The sequence below is a fragment of the Triticum aestivum genome, chromosome 2B (genome assembly GCF_018294505.1).
Source record: "Triticum aestivum cultivar Chinese Spring chromosome 2B, IWGSC CS RefSeq v2.1, whole genome shotgun sequence".
NCBI lineage: Eukaryota > Viridiplantae > Streptophyta > Magnoliopsida > Poales > Poaceae > Triticum > Triticum aestivum.
The window spans coordinates 788,006,192-788,030,868 of NC_057798.1; the positions used below are offsets into that span (position 1 = coordinate 788,006,192).

The 24,677-nt window shown below is 46.5% G+C and overlaps 1 protein-coding gene across 1 annotated transcript; it reads left to right on the forward strand.

Annotated features, from left to right (window-relative positions):
* Window positions 1–634: 634 nt before the first annotated feature.
* LOC123042762 (disease resistance protein Pik-2-like) lies at window positions 635–19,738 on the forward strand. Its single transcript, XM_044465153.1, has 2 exons — window positions 635–1,488; window positions 17,386–19,738. The coding sequence occupies exons 1-2, from the start codon at window positions 635–637 to the stop codon at window positions 19,412–19,414; spliced, it is 2,883 nt and encodes a 960-aa protein (XP_044321088.1). The 3' UTR covers window positions 19,415–19,738.
* Window positions 19,739–24,677: the final 4,939 nt, after the last annotated feature.

Here is a 24,677-nt window from a genome sequence, read left to right on the forward strand (position 1 = left end):
CTCCATTTTCATCCCTAATCCCTCGCGCCCGCCGTGTGCCCCCGGTCCTTCCTCTTGGCCGATTCCTTTGCCCGATGTTCGGGCGTCAGCACCTTCTTCGGCTTGCGGGGGGCGCGAGGCTTGCCTTTGCCGGAGGGGGCGGCCGGCATGCCGGGACGAGGCGAGGGAGGCGAGGCCGGCGGCGTCGAGGTCGTCGTCCATGGCGTGGGTGGGCCGGGAGCGCGCACGGGCGGGAGGATTTTTGGGGGGATTGAAGGGAAATGGTGGAGGCTGCCACCGACCAGCGGGCCCGGGGGAGGAGAAGGCGCGCGCGTCCGCCTCGGGTCCGCGCCAACGCAAATCCGGCTCAAAAATGGGCAGGGAATGGATCCGCAAGCCGCCAAGCGAACGCGCGTCCGTTTGAGTCGGCGCATTGGGCCGACTTTTGTGTCCGCGCTGATCCAAACGAACGCCAGCGGACGAAATGGGTCTCCCCGTTGGAATTGCTCTAATGCTCTGTCAGCCAAGGACTCGTCTTTTTTCTTTTCTATCTTCTAGTCTTGATAAAGCATCTGCAAAGTGTAGCACAAAACTCTGCATCTCCGATTCAGCCATCCACCCTCCCCACAGAGTCGATATTCAAGAGAGCGGGAGAATGGAAGGAACGACCGCCCAGCTTGTGTCCATCGTCGGGCAGCTGGTGGGTAAGGAGTACCGGCAGCTCCGCGGCGTGAGTGCCCAGGTGGCTGAGCTCAGCGACGAGCTGGAAACCATGAAAGCCATCCTCCGTATGCTGTCCGAAGCAGAAGAGGGCGCCGTGGACCACTTCATCCGGGTGTGGATGAAGCAGGTGCGCGAGCTCGCCTACGACGCCGAGGACTGCGTACACCTCTACATCTTCCGCATCCGGTGCCGGCCAAGAGACCGCTTCCTCGTCTGGTCCAAGCGTGTCCTCGCGACGCTCTTCCCTCGCCGCCGGCTGGCCCGTGAGATCCAGGAGCTCCGCGCTCGTGCAGTCGTCATCAGCGAGCGCCACGCGCGTTACGGCGTCAGCCGTGAGGCGCTACTGCGATGCACTACTTCTTCTTTAGCCGCTCCCACGCCCGTGCCCCGCCATGCGCTCGGCCTGCCGGCAGCAAACGACCCCGACCATCTCGTCGGCATCACGGCGCAGGCTGATAAACTGACCAACATGGTGAAGGCAGTTGGTGGGAATCTCAAGGTGTTATCCATCGTGGGATTTGGCGGGCTCGGGAAGACTACACTGGCGATAGAGGTGTGCCGGAAGCTGGAGGAGGAGTTCCCACACCAAGCGCAAGTGTCTGTGTCTCAGGCGTTCGGCGGCACAAAGGATTTCGAGGGTTTGCTGAAGCGCGTGCTTCTGCAGATTGTGAAGCCGAAGGCAGATAATGCCCAAGGCATGAAGATAGAGGAACCTCTAGATAGCGTGGACAACAAGGATGAAGGCGCCCTCATCAGGATGCTCCACGAGCTTCTCAAGGACAAGAGGTAAATACAAACACACACAAACTATCTATCCATATATATTACTCCCTCCGTTCCATAATATAAGAGCGTTTTTGACACCACACTAATATAAAAAAAAGCTTTTATATTGTGGGACGCAGTGGCGATTCTACTCAACAGGCTTCAATAGGCTCTAGCCCTACCCTCAAAATTTGCCACACAAAAAAACACCACCAATGATCAGCACACTAGTAGTTAGGTGCGCGCATAAAATGGCTTCCAACACCAAAAAATTAGTATCCTTGAAGTTGAGCCTGCCCTGCAATTACGTCCTAGATTCGCCACTGGTGGGACGGAGGGAGTACTTAGTCTAGCCAACAGTTCTCGCGGCATTCAATGAAAGACAAAATAAGTGTAGCTAGCCTATAAGATAAACCCAACAAATCATATGAAGATAAACAAAGTATGGCTATAATTTCAACATGAGCAAGGTAGTTTCATTTTTCCCAAGCACCTATCCAGTTATACCCAAGATCTTCTTAAATGTAGGTAAAGATCTTCTTAAATGGTTGGAGTCAGTTATACCGAAGACATCATTATTAGCCCCCATGAGTTGACCCTTTCTGAATGATGGCTTAGAAGGACCATAAATGCATGAAGAAGAAGAAGAACAAGCTTATTATTTGAACCAATAAAAAAACATCAGTAATGTAATTCTAAAAAACCATACAACTATTTTCTCTTATTTCAAATACTTATTGGGATATTCCTATTGCACTATAAATAATTAGTGAAGGCATACACTACAGCAAAAAAGGGGACTCTGCTTCTCTTTACACGAGGGATGACAAGGATTATACCTCTGCAAGCTGTACCCATGGTTTTACCTAACAATATAGGATCTGTAGAAATAGAAAAATGCTAGAAATAGTACAAAAAAAAGTGATGCACCTCATATTTTTCTATTTTGGAAGGTCACTGTCGCAAACAAAATCAAGTGCTCCATCTTAAGTGTACCACAAAACAAGGCAGATTTAATTAATAGGTAGGCCACCTACGACTGGAATATGACACAAATCATCCTGGACTAATAACTAAGACAAACAAGCGAGCAAAATATTTAAGATGCCATATTAATATGGTTCCATGGCTCCTCAATGAGCACCAGCTGACAAGAGGAAAAAAGTTGAACCTGCTGTCATGAGAAGATAACGAAGGTAATCAAGCCACTGATCGATAAATTCCCTAATTAGTCACTGCACATATACAACTAAGCTTTCCTGTAACTCGGAAGAAATTGATGTGATCCTGGCAAATGAAATACATATGCAACTATGCTTTCCTGTAACTCCAAAGAAATTGATGTTAGCCCGGCAAATGAAATACTCCCTCCAGTCCATATTAATTGTCGCTCATTTATTACAACTTTGAACAAAATCAGCGACAATTAAGATGGATTGGAGTGAGCAAATGCAAGTATGCTTTCCTGTAACCCGGAAGAAATTGATGTGAACCTGCCAAATGAAATAAATATATATGAAACTATGCCTTCCTAACTCAGAAGAAATTGATATCATCCTGGCAAATGAAATACAAAAGAACAATCCCAAATGTAATAAACATACATCATGTATGTATGCCTCAATGTAACCACCAACAGCATCAGTTTAGATTCATACTCACTCTTGAATATTGACTTCTTTACATTTGCTCCTTGCTGTAGTGCATACTCCCTCTGTAAAGAAATATAAGAGTGTTGAAATGCAACACTCTTATATTTCTTTACAGAGGGAGTACATAATATTCCTGAAAATTAGTTGTCATGTTGACCTTTTTTCACTTCAAAACAAATCAAGAATTATCATGTAACATGGGGTAGAAGCATATCAACATCAAAGCAAGTGCTGGAAACATCTAATATAGAAACGGGAAAAATATCTCACATATCCATATGAAAACAAATTGTAGAGCTCTTTTTGTTCTTCCTCACAACCCTAGATATCTGCTCGAGAAAATTAACCAACATGGAGCATGGTGGATGGACGAAGTGGAGGACATGAGCAACAGAGAAAGTGTTCTGCCGCAAGAAAAGGAAGCCTACGTCTTTTTCAAGTAGCGTACTACGGACACCCCTTATCCTTACCCTCCAACATTGTTTTAAGATCCGTGCTAGACAACTAACTTACTACACCAAATTTTCTTTTTTTGTTTCTTAAAAAAAAAACATGAACTTCAAACTTTCCAAGACACCAAAACATTCTAACTAGAATGTGGGAAAAAACTTTCAGATTTTTTGGGTTCAACATAAATATATGAAATGGGATTTTTTATTAAAAAATGTACCTTTTAGTATTTAAGTTGCACGAAAAATTCCGGAAGTTTTTTCTCACATTCTAGTTAGAATGTTTGGTTGAGCTGCCAAGTTTGAAGTTCATATGTTGTTCTATATGGGAGAAACAAAAAAGACAAAAGTACTTGCACAAATCGCGATGCAAAAATGAGTGGCTAGATAAGAGCATCTCTAGCAGACCCTGTATAATGCCCCGACCCACAAAATAACCGCCAAAATCTGGGTCCAAGCTAAAAATGCTACCCGATCAAACCCCGCAAACGCGTCGGACCCATAAAATTTTTGGCGGGGCGCGGCAAAAGTTCGCCATCAACCTTTAGATTCACGGGGTGGGAGGCCGACCCGAGCTCACCCCCTATCCACAGCGAGATTCGGCGCGAGGAAAATTTCCGCGCGGCCGTTCGTGCTTTCCACCCCGTTTGCCACCATCTCTCGGCCTCCACCTGCTCCGGCCCCTTTTCCCTGGCCATTCTTCGCCGCCATGGAAGCCTCCTAGCGTCCCCTGTCATCATGGATGTCGCGCACGTGCAATCCCCTCCGGCAGATCTCGTCACCGGCCATGTCGCCCCCGCCGTCACTCAAGGCATCACCGCGCCTGCTCGCAAGCGGCATGGCAATGTGGTCGTGCAGGGCGCAAATCCGACTGGCCCCGTCGGGAAGGCACGTGCACCCGGCGCCGCTGCCGCTGCGTGATCTGCCCGGCCGCCGCCAGAGAAGATGGGGAAGGTTTCGGGCATGAAGCATAAGAATATTCCTACGAAAAGGCCGGCACCTTCATCCTCTCCCTCCTCCCCGGCAAGAGGTAACCCGACGATGCCGTTTAACGGCGCTGCTTCCACCGCAGGCGAGGTGTTTGATGAAATGGCCAGACGGTATGCTTCTTCGATTTCTTCTACTTTATTCGCTTTTCGCCAATGTGGTATCTCGTGACTTGATGTCACTTACTATAGCGGTGGTTCAAACGATGCCACTGCCGAGTTTGTCAACTTGTTGGACTCCAACACCGTGGACGTCGATCAAGCCCCGTTCGCTGATTTCGATTACAATGAAATGGAGGGTGGCGTGGATGATCACGGTGGTGAAGATGAAGTTGAGGAGATAGACGAGGGGGTGTATGAGAAAGCGCAAGCAAAAAAAGGTGCGAGATCGAAGAGCTGCATGATGTTAGAAGACCAAATATTGATCAACGCTTGGAGTGCGGTGTCTCTTGATGCTTGCACCGGTACATCTCAAACCACCAAGAGGTATTGGCAAAGGATCGAAGATCAGTACTTCCGTATGATGGGAAAGTATCCCAATAGGACTCCACGCACCTTTGGGTCACTCCAAGGTTGTTGGGACGTGATCAAGCCGATTTGTAGCCGTTGGGCTGCTTGCTTGGAACAAGTTTGCAATGCACCTCCAAGTCTAACCGTGGAATCTGACTATGTGAGTTCGTTTTCACGTCCCACATTGTGCAAATCATTTGTACCATTTGAAGAGACTGCATCATTTGACATTGTTTTAATTGTGTAGGAGAAAATTGCCCAACAAAGATACAAAGGCATGGAAGCTTCCGAAGGCAAAAAATTTAAACTAGAGCATTGCTAGGAACTGCTCAAAGGGTGTGACAAGTGGAAGTTGATTGACAGAGAATCCCCACCGAAGAGAGGTTCACTTACGAACATGGATGAAGATGAAGATGATGATGGCCCACGAAACTTGAACAAGCCCGATGGAGACAAGAAGAGAAAGGAGAAGATCAAGAGGGAACACGATGCATCGAGCTTGCAGGACAAGATAGATACATGGTGCAATCAAATGTGTTGATGTTGGAAAGACATTGGAGGCAAAGAAAGAGTTGGCCGAGAAGAAGGCGCGAGAGAAGCAAGAGAAGTGGTAATTGCTCAAGGACAAGGGGTTGCGCAAGGCGGCCATTGAGGAGAGAAGAGACAATGCCGCTGAGAACAAAGCCATGGCCAAGCTTCTTGCCGAAGAGAACAGGATCATGACATTGAACAGTTATGGCATGGACGACATCACCAAAGAATGGCTTGATATGTCAAGGAGAGACATCTTGAAGAGGAGAATGCTAGCAGCGGCCCGTGGGTGTTTCGGTGCCGGCGATGCTTTCACATTCAGTGCGCCCGGCGATGCTTTCGGTACCAGAGTTGGAAGAAGTGCCGGTGATGGATTCGGAGTCGGTGATGGAATTGATGGCGGTGGTGCGGAGTGAAGATCATGACCACGGGTGAAAAGCAACCAAGATGATGATGGACGTGATCGTCGCTTTTGCATGAAGTCCTTTTGCATCTGTCATACAAAACTATGCTTTTATTCGCGCGTGAACAATGTTTTATTCTTCGAATTTGCACACAATTGTCGGACTCGCTGTCAAATTCGCTAATCGAAGGTTTTGGTTTGCGGGCAGACGCAGACTGCGGCCAAGCAGATCCTGCGTAGCCGACCCGTAAAACAGCATAAATCATTTTTTAGCGAACTATAAACAAATTTTGCGGGTCGACATTATAGGCTAGAGATGCTCTAAGAGGGTGTCCTGAAGCCTATGCTCTACAACATGTTTATCGCTAGCCCCCACTAACTTATTTCTCTTAAAATGCAAGGATGCAACCTACATGGAAAATCTTCCACTATGACCATGCATAAGAAAACGTCCATCAAAATGTAAACATGCATGATAATTTTCATTATATTATAATATTCATATTTAATAAAAAAATATAACTAATCGTACACAATAAATCATATAATTTTCAATTTTCATTCTCATATTATTACTACATATATTCATGTCTCATACAACCAAATATCATTGAAATATATTGGAACATATTCCCGCAATAACATGCGGGGTATCCTGTTTCAAAAGCGCCCACGCTAGATGGGCATGCACAAAGTGCTTAAGGTGTCCTGTGTTGGGGAACGTTGCAGAAAATTAAAATTTTCCTACGGTTTCACCAAGATCCATCTATGAGTTCATCTAAGCAACGAGTCAAGGGAGAGAGTTTGCATCTACATACCACTTGTAGATCGAGTGCGGAAGCATTCAAGGGGATGGTGATGAGGGAGTCGTACTCGCCGTGATTCGGATCACCGACGACCAAGTGCTGAACGAACAGCACCTCCGCGTTCAACACACGTACGGGACGATCGACGTCTCCTCCATCTTGATCCAGCAAGGAGGAAGGAGAGGTTGAGGAAGGCAGCTCCAATGGCAGCACGACGGCGTGGTGCAAATTGGTGCAGCAGTACTCCGACAGAGCTTCGCCAAACTCGTACGGAAGAGGAGAGGTGTTGGGGAGGGGAGGGGCTGCGCCTTGGATTGTGTGTTGCAGCCCTCCCCTCACCCCTCTATATATAGGGGGAAGAGGGCAAGAGGGGCCGGCCCTCTAGGGGAAACCCTAGAGGGGGCGGCGGCCAAAGGGAGAGGGGAAAGAGGGGTGGCTTGCCCCCCAAGCTAGGGGGCGCCCCCTTTAGGGTTTCCCCCTCCCAAGCCCTAGCCGCATGGGCCTAGGTGGGGAGGCGCGCCCAGCCCACTAGGGGCTGGCTCCCTCTCCCACGCAGCCCATGTGGCCCCCGGGAGGGGTGGCCCCTCCCGGTGGACCTCCGGAACCCTTCCGGTGGCCCCGGTACAATACCGGTATGCCCCCGAAACTTTCCGGTGTCCGTTTAACAACTTTCCATATATAAATCTTTACCTCCGGACCATTCCGGAACTCCTCGTGACGTCCGGGGTCTCATCCGGAACTCCGAACAACATTCGGTAATCACATACAAGTCTTCCTAATAACCCTAGCGTCACCGAACCTTAAGTGTGTAGACCCCACGGGTTCGGGAGACATGCAGACATGACCGAGACGACCTCAGGTCAATAACCAACAGCGGGATATGGATACCCATGTTGGCTCCCACATGCTCCTCGATGTTGTCATCGGATGAACCACGATGTCAAGAGTTCAAGCAACCCCGTATTCTATTCCCTTTGTCAGACGGTATGTTACTTGCCCGAGACTCGATCGTCGGTATCCCAATACCTCGTTCAGTCTCGTTACCGGCAAGTCACTTTACTCGTACCGTAATGCATGATCTCGTGACCAGACACTTAGTCACTTTGAGCTCATTATGATGATGCACTACCGAGTGGGCCCAGTGATACCTCTCCGTCACACGGAGAGACAAATCCCAGTCTCGATCCATGTCAACCCAACATATACTTTCGGAGATACCTGTAGTGCACCTTTATAGTCACCCAGTTACGTTGTGACGTTTGGTACACCCAAAGCACTCCTACGGTATCCGGGAGTTACACGATCTCATGGTCTAAGGAAGAGATACTTGACATTGGAAAAGCTCTAGCGAAACGAACTACACGATCTTGTGCCATGCTTAGGATTGGGTCTTGTCCATCACGTCATTCTCCTAATGACGTGATCCCGTTGTCAATGACATCTGATGTCCATAGTCAGGAAACCATGACTATCTGTTGACCAACGAGCTAGTCAACTAGAGGCTTACTAGGGACGTATTGTAGTCTATGTATTCACACATGTATTACGATTTCCGGATAATACAATTATAGCATGAATAAAAGACAATTATCATGAACAAGTAAATATAATAGTAATGCTTTTATTATTGCCTCTAGGGCATATTTCCAACAGTCTCCCACTTGCACTAGAGTCAATAATCTAGTTACATTGTGATGAATCGAACACCCATAGAGTTCTGGTGTTGATCATGTTTTGCTCGTGAGAGAGGTTTAGTCAACGGATCTGCGACATTCAGATCCGTATCCACTTTACAAATTTCTATGTCTCCATCTTGAACATTTTTACGGATGGAGTTGAAGCGACGCTTGATGTGCCTGGTCCTCTTGTGAAACCTGGGCTCCTTGGCAAGTGCAACAGCCCCAGTGTTGTCACAGAAGAGTTTGATCGGCCCCGACGCATTGGGTATGACTCCTAGGTCGGTGATGAACTCCTTCACCCAAATTGCTTCATGCGCTGCCTCCGAGGCTGCCATGTACTCCGCTTCACATGTAGATCCCGCCACGATGCTCTGCTTGCAGCTGCACCAGCTTACTTCTCCACCATTCAACATATACACGTATCCGGTTTGTGACTTAGAGTCATCCAGATCTGTGTCGAAGCTACCGTCGACGTAACCCTTTACGACGAGCTCTTCGTCACCTCCATAAACGAGAAACATGTCCTTTGTCCTTTTCAGGTACTTCAGGATATTCTTGACCACTGTCCAGTGTTCCTTGCCAGGATTACTTTGGTATCTTCCTACCAAACTTACGGCAAGGTTTACATCAGGTCTGGTACACAGCATGGCATACATAATAGATCCTATGGCTGAGGCATAGGGGATGACACTCATCTCTTCTTTATCTTTTGCCGTGGTCGGGCATTGAGCTGAGCTCAATCTCACACCTTGCAGTACAGGCAAGAACCCTTTCTTGGACTGATCCATTTTGAACTTCTTCAAAATCTTATCAAGGTATGTGCTTTGTGAAAGACCTATGAGGCGTCTCGATCTATCTCTATAGATCTTGATGCCTAATATATAAGCAGCTTCTCCAAGGTCCTTCATTGAAAAACTTTTATTCAAGTAGGCCTTAATGCTGTCCAACAGTTCTATATCATTTACCATCAAAAGTATGTCATCTACATATAATATGAGAAATTCTACGGAGCTCCCACTCACTTTCTTGTAAACGCAGGCTTCTCCATAAGTCTGCATAAACCCAAACGCTTTGATCATCTCATCAAAGCGAATGTTCCAACTCCGAGATGCTTGCACCAGCCCATAAATGGATCGCTGGAGCTTGCATACTTTGTTAGCATTCTTAGGATCGACAAAACCTTCCGGCTGCATCATATACAGCTCTTCCTTAAGATAACCGTTAAGGAACGCTGTTTTGACGTCCATCTGCCATATCTCATAATCATAGTATGCGGCAATTGCTAACATGATTCGGACGGACTTAAGCTTCGCTACGGGAGAGAAAGTCTCATCGTAGTCAATCCCTTGAACTTGTCGATAACCCTTAGCGACAAGATGAGCTTTATAGATGGTAACATTACCATCCGCGTCCGTCTTCTTCTTAAAGATCCATTTGTTTTCTATCGCTCGCCGATCATCGGGCAAGTCTGTCAAAGTCCATACTTTGTTTTCATACATGGATCCTATCTCGGATTTCATGGCTTCGAGCCATTTGTTGGAATCCGGGCCCGCCATCGCTTCTTCATAGTTCGAAGGTTCACCGTTGTCTAACAACATGATTTCCAGGACAAGGTTGCCGTACCACTCTGGTGCGGAACGTGTCCTAGTAGACCTACGAAGTTCAGTAGCAACTTGATCCGAAGTACCTAGATCATCATCATTAATTTCCTCTCCAGTCGGTGTAGGCACCACAGGAACATTTTCCTGAGCTGCACTACTTTCCGGTTCAAGAGGTAGTACTTCATCGAGTTCTACTTTCCTCCCACTTACTCCTTTCGAGAGAAACTCTTTTTCCAGAAAGGATCCGTTCTTGGCAACAAAGATCTTGCCTTCGGATCTAAGGTAGAAGGTATACCCAATGGTTTCCTTAGGGTATCCTATGAAGATGCATTTTTCCGACTTGGGTTCGAGCTTTTCAGGTTGAAGTTTCTTGACATAAGCATCGCATCCCCAAACTTTTAGAAACGACAGCTTAGGTTTCTTCCCAAACCATAATTCATACGGTGTCGTCTCAACGGATTTAGATGGTGCCCTATTTAAAGTGAATGTAGCTGTCTCTAGAGCGTATCCCCAAAATGATAGCGGTAAATCGGTAAGAGACATCATAGATCGCACCATATCCAATATAGTGCGATTACGACGTTCGGACACACCGTTACACTGAGGTGTTCCAGGCGGCGTGAGTTGTGAAACGATTCCACATTTTCTTAAGTGTGTACCAAATTCGTGACTTAGATATTCTCCTCCACGATCTGATCGTAAGAATTTTATCTTTCGGTCACGTTGATTCTCTACCTCATTCTAAAATTCCTTGAACTTTTCAAAGGTCTCAGACTTGTGTTTCATCAAGTAGACATACCCATATCTACTCAAGTCATCAGTGAGAGTGAGAACATAACGATATCCTCCGCGAGCCTCAACACTCATTGGACCGCACACATCGGTATGTATGATTTCCAATAAGTTGGTTGCTCGCTCCATTGTTCCGGAGAACGGAGTCTTAGTCATCTTGCCCATGAGGCATGGTTCGCATGTGGCAAATGATTCATAATCCAGAGACTCCAAAAGTCCATCAGCATGGAGCTTCTTCATGCGCTTGACACCAATGTGACCAAGGCGGCAGTGCCACAAGTATGTGGGACTATCGTTATCAACTTTACATCTTTTGGTATTCACGCTATGAATATGTGTAACATTACGCTCGAGATTCATTAAGAATAAACCATTGACTATCGGAGCATGACCATAAAACATGTCTCTCATATAAATAGAACAACCATTATTCTCGGATTTAAATGAGTAGCCATCTCGTATTAAACGAGATCCAGATACAATGTTCATGCTCAAACTTGGCACCAAATAGCAATTATTAAGGTTTATAACTAATCCCGTAGGTAAATGTAGAGGTAGCGTGCCGACGGCGATCACATCGACCTTGGAACCATTCCCGACACGCATCGTCACCTCGTCCTTCGCCAGTCTCCGTTTATTCCGCAGCTCCTGCTGTGAGTTACAAATATGAGCAACGGCACCGGTATCAAATACCCAGGAGTTACTACGAGTACTGGTAAGGTACACATCAATTACATGTATATCAAATATACCTTTAGTGTTGCCGGCCTTCTTGTCCGCTAAGTATTTGGGGCAGTTCCGCTTCCAGTGGTCTTTCCCTTTGCAATAAAAGCACTCTGTCTCAGGCTTGGGTCCATTCTTTGACTTCTTCTTCCCGGCAACTTGCTTACCGGGCGCGGCAACCTCTTTGCCGTCCTTCTTGAAGTTCTTCTTGCCCTTGCCCTTCTTGAACTTAGTGGTTTTATTGACCATCAACACTTGATGTTCTTTCTTGATTTCAACCTCTGCTGACTTCAGCATTGAGAATACTTCGGGAATGGTCTTCTCCATCCCCTGCATATTGTAGTTCATCACAAAGCTCTTGTAGCTTGGTGGGAGCGACTGAAGGATTCTGTCAATGACCGCCTCATCCGGGAGGTTTATGTCCAGCTGGGACAGGCGGTTGTGCAACCCAGACATTTTGAGTATGTGCTCACTGACTGAACTGTTTTCCTCCATCTTACAACTATAGAACTTGTCGGAGACTTCATATCTCTCGACCCGGGCGTGAGCTTGGAAAACCAGTTTCAGCTCCTCGAACATCTCGTATGCTCCGTGTTGCTCAAAACGCTTTTGGAGCCCCGGTTCTAAGCTGTAAAGCATGCCGCACTGAACGAGGGAGTAATCATCAGCACGAGACTGCCAAGCGTTCATAACGTCTTGGTTCTCTGTGATGGGTGCATCACCTAGCGGTCCTTCTAGGACATATTGTTTCTTGGCAGCTATGAGGATGATCCTCAAGTTTCGGACCCAGTCCGAATAGTTGCTGCCATCATCTTTCAGCTTGGTTTTCTCTAGGAACGCGTTGAAGTTCATGGTGACATGAGTGTTGGCCATTTGATCTACAAGACATATTGCAAAGATTTTAGACTATTGTTCATGATAATAAAGTTCATCTAATCAAATTAATTCAATGAACTCCCACTTAGATTAGACATCCCTCTAGTCATCTAAGTGTTATACGATCCGAGTCGACTAGGCCGTGTCCGATCATCACGTGAGACGGACTAGTCATCGTCGTTGAACATTCTCATGTTGATCGTATCTTCCATACGACTCGTGTTCGACCTTTTGGTCTCCGTGTTCCGAGGCCATGTCTGTACATGCTAGGCTCGTCAAGTTAACCCTAAGTGTTCCGCGTGTGTAAATCTGTCTTACACCCGTTCTATGTGAACGTAAGAATCCATCACACCCGATCATCACGTGGTGCTTAGAAGCGACGAACTTTAGCAACGGTGCACAGTTAGGGGAGAACACTTCTTGAAATTGTTGTAAGGGATCATCTTATCTACTACCGTCATTCTAAGTAAACAAGATGCATAAACATAATAAACATCACATGCAATTATATAGTAGTGACATGATATGGCCAATATCATATAGCTCCTTTGATCTCCATCTTCGGGGCTCCATGATCATCCTGTCACCGGCATGACACCATGATCTCCATCATCATGATCTCCATCATCGTGTCTTCATGAAGTTGTCACGCCAACGACTACTTCTACTTCTATGGCTAACACGTTTAGCAATAAAGTAAAGTAATTTACATGGCATTCTTTAATGACACGCAGGTCATACAAAAAATAAAGACAACTCCTATGGCTCCTGCCGGTTGTCATACTCATCGACATGCAAGTCGTGATTCCTATTACAAGAACATGATCTCATACATCACATATATCATTCATCATTCATCACAACTTTGGCCATATCACATCATATGACAATTGCTGCAAAAACAAGTTAGACGTCCTCTAATTGTTGTTGCATCTTTTACGTGGCTGCAATTGGGTTCTAGCAAGAACGTTTTCTTACCTACGAATAACCACAACGTGATTTTGTCAACTTCTATTTACCCTTCATAAGGACCCTTTTCATCGAATCCGCTCCAACTAAAGTGGGAGAGACAGACACCCGCCAGCCACCTTATGCAACTAGTGCATGTCTGTCGATGGAACCGGTCTCACGTAAGCGTACGTGTAAGGTTGGTCCGGGCCGATTCATCCCACAATACAGCTGAAGCAAGATAAGACTAGTATCGGCAAGCAAGTTGACAAGATCCACGCCCACAACAAAATTGTGTTCTACTCGTGCAAAAGAGAACTACGCATAGACCTAGCTCTGATACCACTGTTGGGGAATGTTGCAGAAAATTAAAATTTTCCTACGGTTTCACCAAGATCCATCTATGAGTTCATCTAAGCAACGAGTCAAGGGAGAGAGTTTGCATCTACATACCACTTGTAGATCGAGTGCGGAAGCTTTCAAGGGGATGGTGATGAGGGAGTCGTACTCGCCGTGATTCGGATCACCGACGACCAAGTGCTGAACGGACAGCACCTCCAGTTCAACACACGTACGGGACGATCGACGTCTCCTCCGTCTTGATCCAGCAAGGAGGAAGGAGAGGTTGAGGAAGGCAGCTCCAATGGCAGCACGACGGCGTGGTGCAAATTGGTGCAGCAGTACTCCGACAGAGCTTCGCCAAACTCGTACGGAAGAGGAGAGGTGTTGGGGAGGGGAGGGGCTGCGCCTTGGATTGTGTGTTGCAGCCCTCCCCTCACCCCTCTATATATAGGGGGAAGAGGGCAAGAGGGGACGGCCCTCTAGGGGAAACCCTAGAGGGGGCGGCGGCCAAAGGGAGAGGGGAAAGAGGGGTGGCTTGCCCCCCAAGCTAGGGGGGCGCCCCCTTTAGGGTTTCCCCCTCCCAAGCCCTAGCCACATGGGCCTAGGTGGGGAGGCGCTCCCAGCCCACTAGGGGCTGGCTCCCTCTCCCACGCAGCCCATGTGCCCCCCCGGGAGGGGTGGCCCCTTCCAGTGGACCTCCGGAACCCTTCCGGTGGCCCCGATACAATACCGGTATGCCCCCGAAACTTTCCGGCGTCCGTTTAACAACTTTCCATATATAAATCTTTACCTCCGGACCATTCCGGAACTCCTCGTGACGTCCGGGATCTCATCCGGGACACCAAACAACATTCGGTAATCACATACAAGTCTTCCTAATAACCCTAGCGTCACCGAACCTTAAGTGTGTAGACCCTACGGGTTCGGGAGACATGCAGACATGACCGAGACGACCTCAGGTCAATAACCAACAGCGGAATCTGGATACCCATGTTGGCTCCCACATGCTCCTCGATGTTGTCATCGGATGAACCACGATGTCAAGGGTTCAAGCAACCCCGTATTCTATTCCCTTTGTCAGACGGTATGTTACTTGCCCGAGACTCGATCGTCGGTATCCCAATACCTCGTTCAGTCTCATTACCGGCAGTCACTTTACTCGTACCGTAATGCATGATCCCGTGACCAGACACTTAGTCACTTTGAGCTCATTATGATGATGCACTACCGAGTGGGCCCAGTGATACCTCTCCGTAACACGGAGTGACAAATCCCAGTCTCGATCCGTGTCAACCCAACAGATACTTTCAGAGATACCTGTAGTGCACCTTTATAGTCACCCAGTTACGTTGTGACGTTTGGTACACCCAAAGCACTCCTACGGTATCCGGGAGTTACACGATCTCATGGTCTAAGTAAGAGATACTTGACATTGGAAAAGCTCTAGCAAAACGAACTACACGATCTTGTGCCATGCTTAGGATTGGGTCTTGTCCATCACGTCATTCTCCTAATGACGTGATCCCGTTGTCAATGACATCTGATGTCCATAGTCAGGAAACCATGACTATCTGTTGACCAACGAGCTAGTCAACTAGAGGCTTACTAGGGACGTATTGTAGTCTATGTATTCACACATGTAGTACGATTTCCGGATAATACAATTATAGCATGAATAAAAGACAATTATCATGAACAAGGAAATATAATAATAATGCTTTTATTATTGCCTCTAGGGCATATTTCCAACATCCTGATCTAACATATGTGAGCCCTAGCGGGCTCGCTCCCCCGCTCCCCTTCTGCCTAGGGTTTCCGCGCCGCCGCCGGCGGCTTCCCCCCGTGAAGCCGCCGTCGCCGCTCGCCTCACCCGCTCCCCCGCTCCTCTCCCGTCCCTGTACCCCCCGCGTTGCCTCCCGGGCGAGGCGACCGGGGGGCCCCGACGCTGCTCTCCTCTCGCGTGCCCCCAAGCTCCTCCCTCCTCCCGCCGCCGCCAGTGCGCGCCGCCGGGCCTTGCCCGCATGGTGCCGGCGGTGGCGGGCCTGCCTGTCCCTGCGCGCGGCCTCCTCTGCTCGGGCGATGGTGGCTGGCGATGGTGCGTCCTGGCGGCGGGGTTCGCGGGGCGCGGGCGTATCTGATGCGGTGGCGCGCGGTGGTGCGGCTAGCCGCCGGCCTCCGCTCCGCCCAGATCTGGGCTCTTCTGGGCCCCAGCTGGGTTGGGGCGGGCCGGTGTTCCGGCGTGCGGCGGCGTGGCTCCCTGGTGGTGGTGGCGCGGCTTTGTCGGCCGATGTGCTGCAGCGTGGCGGCAGGGGTTGTCTGGATCCTTTGGGGTCCGGTCGGGCCTATGCGGGCCTGGTAAGCTCCTGTCATCACGTCCGGTCGGCTCCGCATCGGCGGTGGTGGTAGTCCCCTCCCATCGGCTGAGTTGCGGCTGCCCCCGAGCCCGTTGGCCCCTCGTCCCTCCTCCAGATCTCGTGTCGGTGGCTCAGCGAGACGGCGTTGATGGTTCAATGACTGTGGTGGCACATGTTGGTGGGCGGCAGTTCTGGTGGAGCACTTCCGATCGTCCGGGATGGTGGTGGTTGTTTGGGTTGGGAGAAATCCCTGGTGGCTCGTCCATCACCGACGCGGTGACGCCTGCGGGCGCCGCCGGACCTTCCTGAAGGGCGTCGGATCTGCCTCTTCCCCACTACCCTCTGCGTACCGGGGAAAACCCTTGGACTTGTCCGGGCAGCAGCGGCGTCGTCGTCGCATTCCTTCCTGAAGGTGCTGCTCGGTACGCGATGCCTCGGAGTGCTAGAAGCGCGGTGGTACTTCTCCGGTGGGTGCAGCGGTCACTGGTCATCTTTGTTTCATCGACCTGCCGTTGTCGGCATTTGTTTCTTTTTCTTTTTCTTTTTCTTTTCCTTTGGGCGTGCTTGTGCTGCTTCCGCCCCAGCACCTATCGTTGGTTGTATCGGATGGTTGCTTTGTAATACAAAGCGGGGGGAAACCCTTTTTCTCACATCTAACGTCTGTGACCGATCTGGTGAACTCTTATTAGAATAGTTGGATATCCATTATTGATGGATCTTCAAAACTGCACCTAAAACCCTTCAGGCGATAGGTCTGCTGAACTCTTATTACTACCTTTCTCTCAGTTTACAGGGCATGCGCCTACCCCTAGGTCGTCAATTTGACCAACCTAATACAAGTCATATATTACAAAAAAAATACCAATAAAAACTTTAGATGTTCTATTTTCAAACGATATAATTTTTGTGTTATATAGTTTATATTAGGGTGATAAAATTGGCAACCTAGGTATACGTACGTGTAGGACTTGTAAACTGAAACGGAGGTAGTAGAATAGTTGGATATCCATATATTTATTATTACAGTAAATAGTATAAAACATTAATTATTTATAATATTGAATAATTTTTACAATAATATAAATCTATTCAAGAAAATCTACATTGCATATCTCATGTCCCGAAAATGAGTAGTTACCTAATACCATGCCTTTGTATATGGCCTTATGTTGCCGTGTTTATGCAGTTAATGACGATATATTATTAAAGGTAGCCTTCAGTTTTCACACGTCCTAGTTAACTATGGAATTCCTATGATGAAACCAGGTACCTTATTGTAGTCGATGATGTATGGACAGCAGCCACATGGGATGCAATCAGATTCAAGTTACCAGAGAATGAAAACGGCAGCAGGGTAATTGTGACCACTAGGATACAGACGGTTGCCGAAGCATGCAGTGTTGATGGAGATCTCATTCATCAGATGAAGTGCCTTGACTTTGATGAATCCAAAAAGTTGTTCCTCAGCAGAGCATTTGGTTCAGAGGACGCCACTTTGCATGATGATCTGAGAAGTGAAATGAACAAAATCTTAAAAAAATGTGGTGGGCTACCAATGGCCATTATTAGCATCGCGAACCTCTTGGCCAGCTACAAATCATCGGAGAGCAAAGATATGTGGGAAAGAGTTTGCAAGTCAATTGGTTCTCAAATGGAGAACAACCCTACTCTTGAGGGCATGAGGCAAATAGTTACTCTCAGCTATAACCACCTGCACTATTATCTCAAGGGTTGCATGATGTACCTCAGCATTTTCCCAGAGGATTATGTAATCGTCAAGAAACGGCTGTTGAAGAGATGGATTGCAGAAGGACTGGTTGCTGAGATCCGGGGTTTGACATTAATGGAGACTGCAGAAGCCTACTACGACGAGTTGGTGAGTAGGAACATGATTGGTCGGGCCGATGATATTGTCACCTGGTGGGATGGGACCGTGGAGACGTGTCGAGTACATGACATAGTACTTGAGGTCATGGTGTCCAAATCCCTGGAGGCTAACTTTGTTAGCCTAATAGGTGGCCCGTATGAAGGGATGTCGTATGGTAGCATGCGCCGCCTGTCCATCCATGGCGGAAAAGAGGTAGCGCCTGTGGACTCGCCGTCTAACAAAATTGCAGCATCACATGGTAAGAAGAATGCAATCGAGGGGATGGACATGGAGCATGTCCGATCATTGAGCATGTTTGGCCCTGAAGATCAAAAGAAGGTGCTTGACCGTTTGTGCAAGTTCACCCTGCTCAGGGTACTTGACTTGGAAGACTGCATGGCCATAGAAAACAAACATTTGAGAGATGTCTGCCGGATGTACCTGCTGAGGCTCTTGAATTTGAAAGGAACAAGTATCAGTCATATGCCTCCGGAAGTCGGTGACCTGGAGAATTTGGAGACCCTTGATGTTCGTGGGACGCAACTTGAAGATCTACCGGAAACGGTGACAAAACTAGAGAAACTAGAACACCTGCAAATCAACAAGAAGGCCGACATTTACTTCAGCTGTTGGAAAGCAAGAAAGGGCCTGGGTAGGATGAAGGCACTACGGACGCTGAATGTAGTAGTTTTCGATAGTGATGCTGATGCCGCCGAAGAGCTCGGTGAACTACAACAATTGGGAGAGTTGCGCATGAAAGTGGAAACTGATCCCCTTCATCTGGATGTTAGGCAAAAGCTTGCCAAGTCCCTGAGCAAGATATATTCCCTGCGGTGGCTGAACGTTACCGACCGTGTTAGGGACGGTCAATATTTGGACTTTATACATGACATCAACCCACCGCCGCGGCTCCTCAGGTATCTTAGGATCGGCTCCGGCATTAGCAAATTGCCTGAGTGGATCCGGTCACTGAATTATCTTACAGAGCTTTTCCTGTCTTGGACATACTTGGATGGTGACAAACTGTTTGGCCCAGTATGTAAGCTGCCAAATCTGTGGCACATACACCTGGAGGCTTGCTACTACGTGGGTAGAGAACTAGTTGCAGAAACTGCCCACGACTTTCCAGCGCTCAAGTACCTGTACCTGAACTTTGATATTGAAGGTATGGAAGTTCTCAGATTTGAGGAAAAATCAATGTCAAAGCTCGAGAAACTCCAGGTGAGGTTTCTACACAGAGAATCTAAGATAATCCAAGGCATGGAGAATTTGACAAGCCTTAAAGATGTGGTGCTCGAAGGAAACAAAGACAACCCTGCATTGGACGGTGCAGTGGAGCAATTAAAGACAATGAATACGAAGCGCCATGAATCCAATCATATCAAGGTTCTAGTTAAATACGAGACCGTGCAGTGGCTCGGTGTGTAGTTAGATGTTGTGATCACTCTGTTTTGTCACTCTGCTTGATTACAGGAGGTTGGTTTGGTTCTCTTTCGTTCAGTGTCTGTTTCACAAGTGTTCTTTTTCAAAGTTTTTCTTCAGATCTGTTTACTACTTTCCTGTAAATTGTTGTGATGTCGTTTGCTTATTACGTATCATGTAAAGCTAGCTGGGGGTCCTCGGCAGCTTAAGACTTGTGTTTGTTAAACACGAATTATAATTATGTAATAAAGGCAGTGATTGCTGCAGTTTGTACTGCTGTTGCTTTCTTGGACATTGATTTATCTTTCCAACAAATGTACATTTCTCAACATCTGTTTGAGATTCACAGGCAGTCAGAGTTCATTGGTTTAATTATTGTTATTGTTCTCACTGGTATTTCATAAGCTTGTGGTCCAAGAATAGGATCCTAACTCAACTTAACCAGACTCGTATTGTAAATAAGCTAAAACTAAGGAACCAAACAATCAAGATGCCACCCTTGTACAATTCAAGCTTGTCTGAGCACACCACAAAGAAAGCAATTATGACAAACAAGGGAGATTAGTCGAGCGTACCAGGCCTGCAACAACACCTTTTAGCATGCCAATAGCTTGCCTCGAACACAAACGATACCCCTCCGTGTGAAATATAACTGTCACAATATATATGAACGAATGGTCTATGGGTGTTGTAGGAAACACTGAACTCATACAGATTTGTTGACACACGAACACGTCACGTGTACCCTCGACGCCGGGGGTGATGCACCGCAGCTCACGTCGAAGGAGACCCGACCGACAGCGCGATACGCAAGACAGTCGGCGGGTGCTTTTGCAGACCCGAAACCCCGCGCACCCGGGAGGGACCCCGTCAGGGATTGCGGCGGCTATGGGCTGCCCTAGGTCGATTCGCTCGCCCCTAGAGCCTCGGGATTCGCAGCTCTCAAACACGAAGAACAGCGAAGAACGAGAGAGAAAAACGGTGGAGAGATAAAACGTAGACAGAAAAAAGTAGTATATTGATTTGTTCGATTGTGTGTTGTTTCAATCGGCCGTCACCCCCAACATATATAAGAGGCGGCTGGACTTCCCGTACAAGAAAAGGATTCATCTAGGCTTTCTTTACAAAAAAATTACATCAATTCACGTCCAAAACCCTAGTCAAATTCGGACTGGTTTTGTCCGAACTTTCCAAAACTGTTCGGTTTAAACTGACTGTACCTTGCGGGTCTTTTTTAATGGTGGTAAACGATCTCGGATGAAAACGAGCCCAAAAGCAATCTTGACCGTTTCGACGATACGAAAAACTTTCATGTTGAACGTTTTCCGATTCGAGGCCATCTTCTGGGGCAAAACACTCACGCATTACATCAGACACTTGCCAAAACATGTCTGGTCTCCCGCGTCATATTTCGCCTCTTGAGAGGGCTGCATTCAGATAGCTCTAACTTTTGCATACGAACTCGGATTGAGATGATTTTTATATAAAAATCGACCGATTTGACGAGACGAAGACAATCATGTAGAGCATTCCTTCATCCGAGATTGTCCTGGAGGCTTAATTGACCAAAAAGCACTCAGAACACCTAAACATGACAATCTGAGTGTAGTTTTGGTCTTTGACATGATGCCGAATAATTATGGTCCAAACATTAAAGTTGTTCCATTCGGTGATGTGAAACTTTTGATGCTGAAGACCCTTTCACTCTGTATCTTGCCAAAATCAGGCGTCAACACATGCCCCCCTGTTTTTCGGCAAAGCTTGCATGCCGAAAAATAATATGCATAGTGTTCGTTCTAAGGACGATGTCGACACTCCATCGGCCATTTATTTTCCTTAGGGCGATAATTATGTATCGGCCATGTTTGTGCTAAGGGCGATAGTCATATATCGGCCATTGCCTACTCAGGCTTCCTGCCACACACTCGGGTGGTACTTCTTCAAATATTTCCCGTTGAGAGCTCGGGGTAACAATGCCCCTTGTATTGATTCCACCAAATATGAATTTCCGGGAACAACCCTTGTAATTCTAAAAGGACCTTCCCAACTCGGAGACCACTTCCCGAATTTCCTATCCCTTGAACCAATCGGCAGAATCACCTTCCAGACGAGATCACCAACTTGAAAATTCTTCAACTTAACTTTCTTATTGTAAGCTCTTGCAACCCTCAACTTGTCTCTCTCTATGGACTTCAAAGCAACCAAACGTTTATCGGCAACTTCATCAATATTGTCCATCATCAAGTTATAAAAGTCTATTGCCGATAAATCATTTTGTTTGGCTATTCTCAAAGCATTCAAATTTACTTCCACTGGTAAAACAGCCTCTTGGCCATATACAAGCTCATATGGAGTCACCTTGGTAGCACCATGCCTTGAAATTCTATGTGCCCACAAAGCTTCAGACAACAACTCATGCCATCTCCTCGGATCACCTTGAAATTTTATTGCTAGACTCAGCTTGTCCATTAGCTTGGGCATAATACGGAGAGGAATTGAGCAACTTTATGTTATAAGATTCGGCAAACTCTCTGATTTGGTGTGACATGAAAGATGAACCTTGATCCGTAGTTAACGTTTGAGGAATACCGAATCTATGAATAATGTGCTCGGTTATGAATTGAATTACCTCCGTATGTGTCATGTTCTTGAGAGGTACTGCTTCAGACCATTTAGTGAAATAATCAGTTGCCACCAATACGAACCGATGCCCTTTTGAAGAAGACGGGTGGATTTGTCAAATGAAATCTAAACCCCAACCTCTGAAAGGCCACGGTTTGATAATAGGATGTAACATAGCAGCAGGAGCCAATTGAATATCACCAAACTTTTGACAAGCTTCACATCCTTTATAATATCTGAAGCAATCATTAATCATAGTCGGCCAATAAAACCCAGCACGTCGCAATAACCATTTCATCTTGGGAGCCGACTGGTGAGTGCCACAAATACCTTCATGTACTTCCCCCATAGCAACTCTTGCCTGGTCCTCATCCAAACACTTTAGAAGAACATCATCGACTGTTCGGCGATAAAGACCATCATCTCTCATTGTATACTTAAAAGCCATACGCCGAACAGCCCTGTCCACCCTTTCACTCGGATTGCACAAGTAATCAACAATGGGCTTTCTCCAGTCGGAATTATCACCTGCACTAGATTTTTTGTTAATGGCCGAATCAGTGGGTTCAGGTTCGGCCTCTCCCATATTGGCAAGACAAGACATCGGTCTTTGAGAGATATGAAACATGCCACGATCAACATGATATCCAGATGCTTGCTGTGCCAACTCATTTGCTTTCCAGTTGTCATGCCTAGATATATGTGTAATGCTAAAACAATCCAAAGTAGAAATTATATCTAGACATTTATCAAGATAAACATTAAGTGATTCGTCCAAACACTGAAAGACTCTGGATATTTGCTGCACCACTAGTAACGAATTACCGTAAGCCTCAATATGTGTAACACCTATAGCAAGTAGCATCTCTAAACCGAATAACAATGCTTCATATTCGGCTTGATTGTTTGTGCAAAAATATTCTAAGCGGCATGAGGCTTCAAAAACAGCACCATGAGGAGATACATAAACAATACCAACACCTTGGCCATTGCTACAAACTGAACCATCAAAGTACAATCTCCATGGCACTAATGAAACAAGGTTTATATCAACATCATGCTTGTCATTAATCCGATGTTCAACAATGAAATTAGCAACAATTTGGCCTTTCATGGATTTTATAGATTCATAAGACAAATCATATTCAATCAATGCATAAGCCCACTTTCCAATTCTACCACTAAGAATTGGCCTATGCAACATGTACTTAATGACATCGGTTTGACAAGCTACTACACAAGCACTCGGTACTAGGTAATGTCTCAATTTTGTGCAAGCATAATATAAGAATAGACATAGTTTTTCAATAGATGTATACCTTGTCTCGGCGTCCAATAAGCGTCTGCTCAAATACGTAATGGCATGCTCTTTTCCTTCGGTATCTTGAGTCAAAACAGCACCAATAACACCTTCCTCTGCTGCGATATAAAGCTTAAAAGGCTCTCTATGCTTGGGTGCTTTCATTACCGGAGGAGTGCACAAATAATTCTTGATCATATCAAAGGCTTCTTGCTATTTTGCCCCCCAAGTGAAATTAGCATCATTCTTTAACCGAAGGATAGGAGTAAATGCATCAACTTTCCCTGACAGATTGACTATGAACCTTCTCAAATAATTGACATTGCCAAGGAACTTTTGCATATCTCTCTTGCATGTTGGAGCCTCCACTTTCTGTATGGCCTCTATCTTTTTGGGATCAATTTCGATGCCATCTTCATGAATAATGAAACCCAAAAATTTGCCAGCTGACACGCCGAATGCACATTTCAAAGGATTCATCTTTAGTCCATAGCTTTTCATTCTCTCAAAAGCTAAACACAAATCGGCCAAGTGAGATTCAAAAGCATCCGATTTGACAACAATATCATCAATATAAACTTCAAGTATGATACCGAGTAAATCATGAAAAATCAAATTCATAGCTCTTTGATACATGGCTCCAGCATTTTTTAATCCGAATGTCATCACTGTCCACTCAAATAAACCAAGGAAACCAGGACATCGGAAAGTTGTTTTGTACATGTCCTCTTCAGCCATAAAAATTTGATTATATCCGGCATTACCATCTAGAAAGCTAATAACCTTATGTCCAGAAGCATCATTAATAAGCATATCGGCTATTGGCATGGGATACTCATCTTTGGGTGTAGCCCTATTCAAATCTCTGAAGTCAATGCACACCCTCAACTTGCCGGATCCTTTCTTCTCCACTGGGACAATGTTAGAAATCCACTCGGCATACCTGCGAGGTCGAATGAAATTAGCTTCAAGCAGTCGACCGATCTCTTCCTTGATCCGGTCATATGTTTTCGGATTAAACTTTCTGGTCGACTGTTTATAAGGCCTAAAACCGGCCTTTATAGGCAACCGATGCTCCACTAGCTCTCGGCTCAACCCTGGCATCTCATGATATTCCCATGCAAAGCAACAAACATATTCTTTCAATAGCTCGATTAATTTAGCTTTACAATCGGCTTTTAAATTTTTGTTTATAAATGCCGGTCGGCTGACTGATCCGTCTCCGATATCTACCTCTTCTAACGGATCGGCCGATGTAAAACCTTGTCCAGGTTTATCCATGTCATCCAACTCCTCAATAGACTCATACCTATCGTTCTCGCCGGACCGATATTTTACAAGATGTTT

Coding starts and splice junctions, on each gene's coding strand:
- LOC123042762 (XM_044465153.1), top strand. CDS start 635: ATGGAAGGAACGACCGCCCAGCTTGTGTCCATCGTCGGGCAGCTGGTG. Junction 1,489..17,385: donor GAGCTTCTCAAGGACAAGAG/GTAAATACAAAC, acceptor TGATGAAACCAG/GTACCTTATTGTAGTCGATG.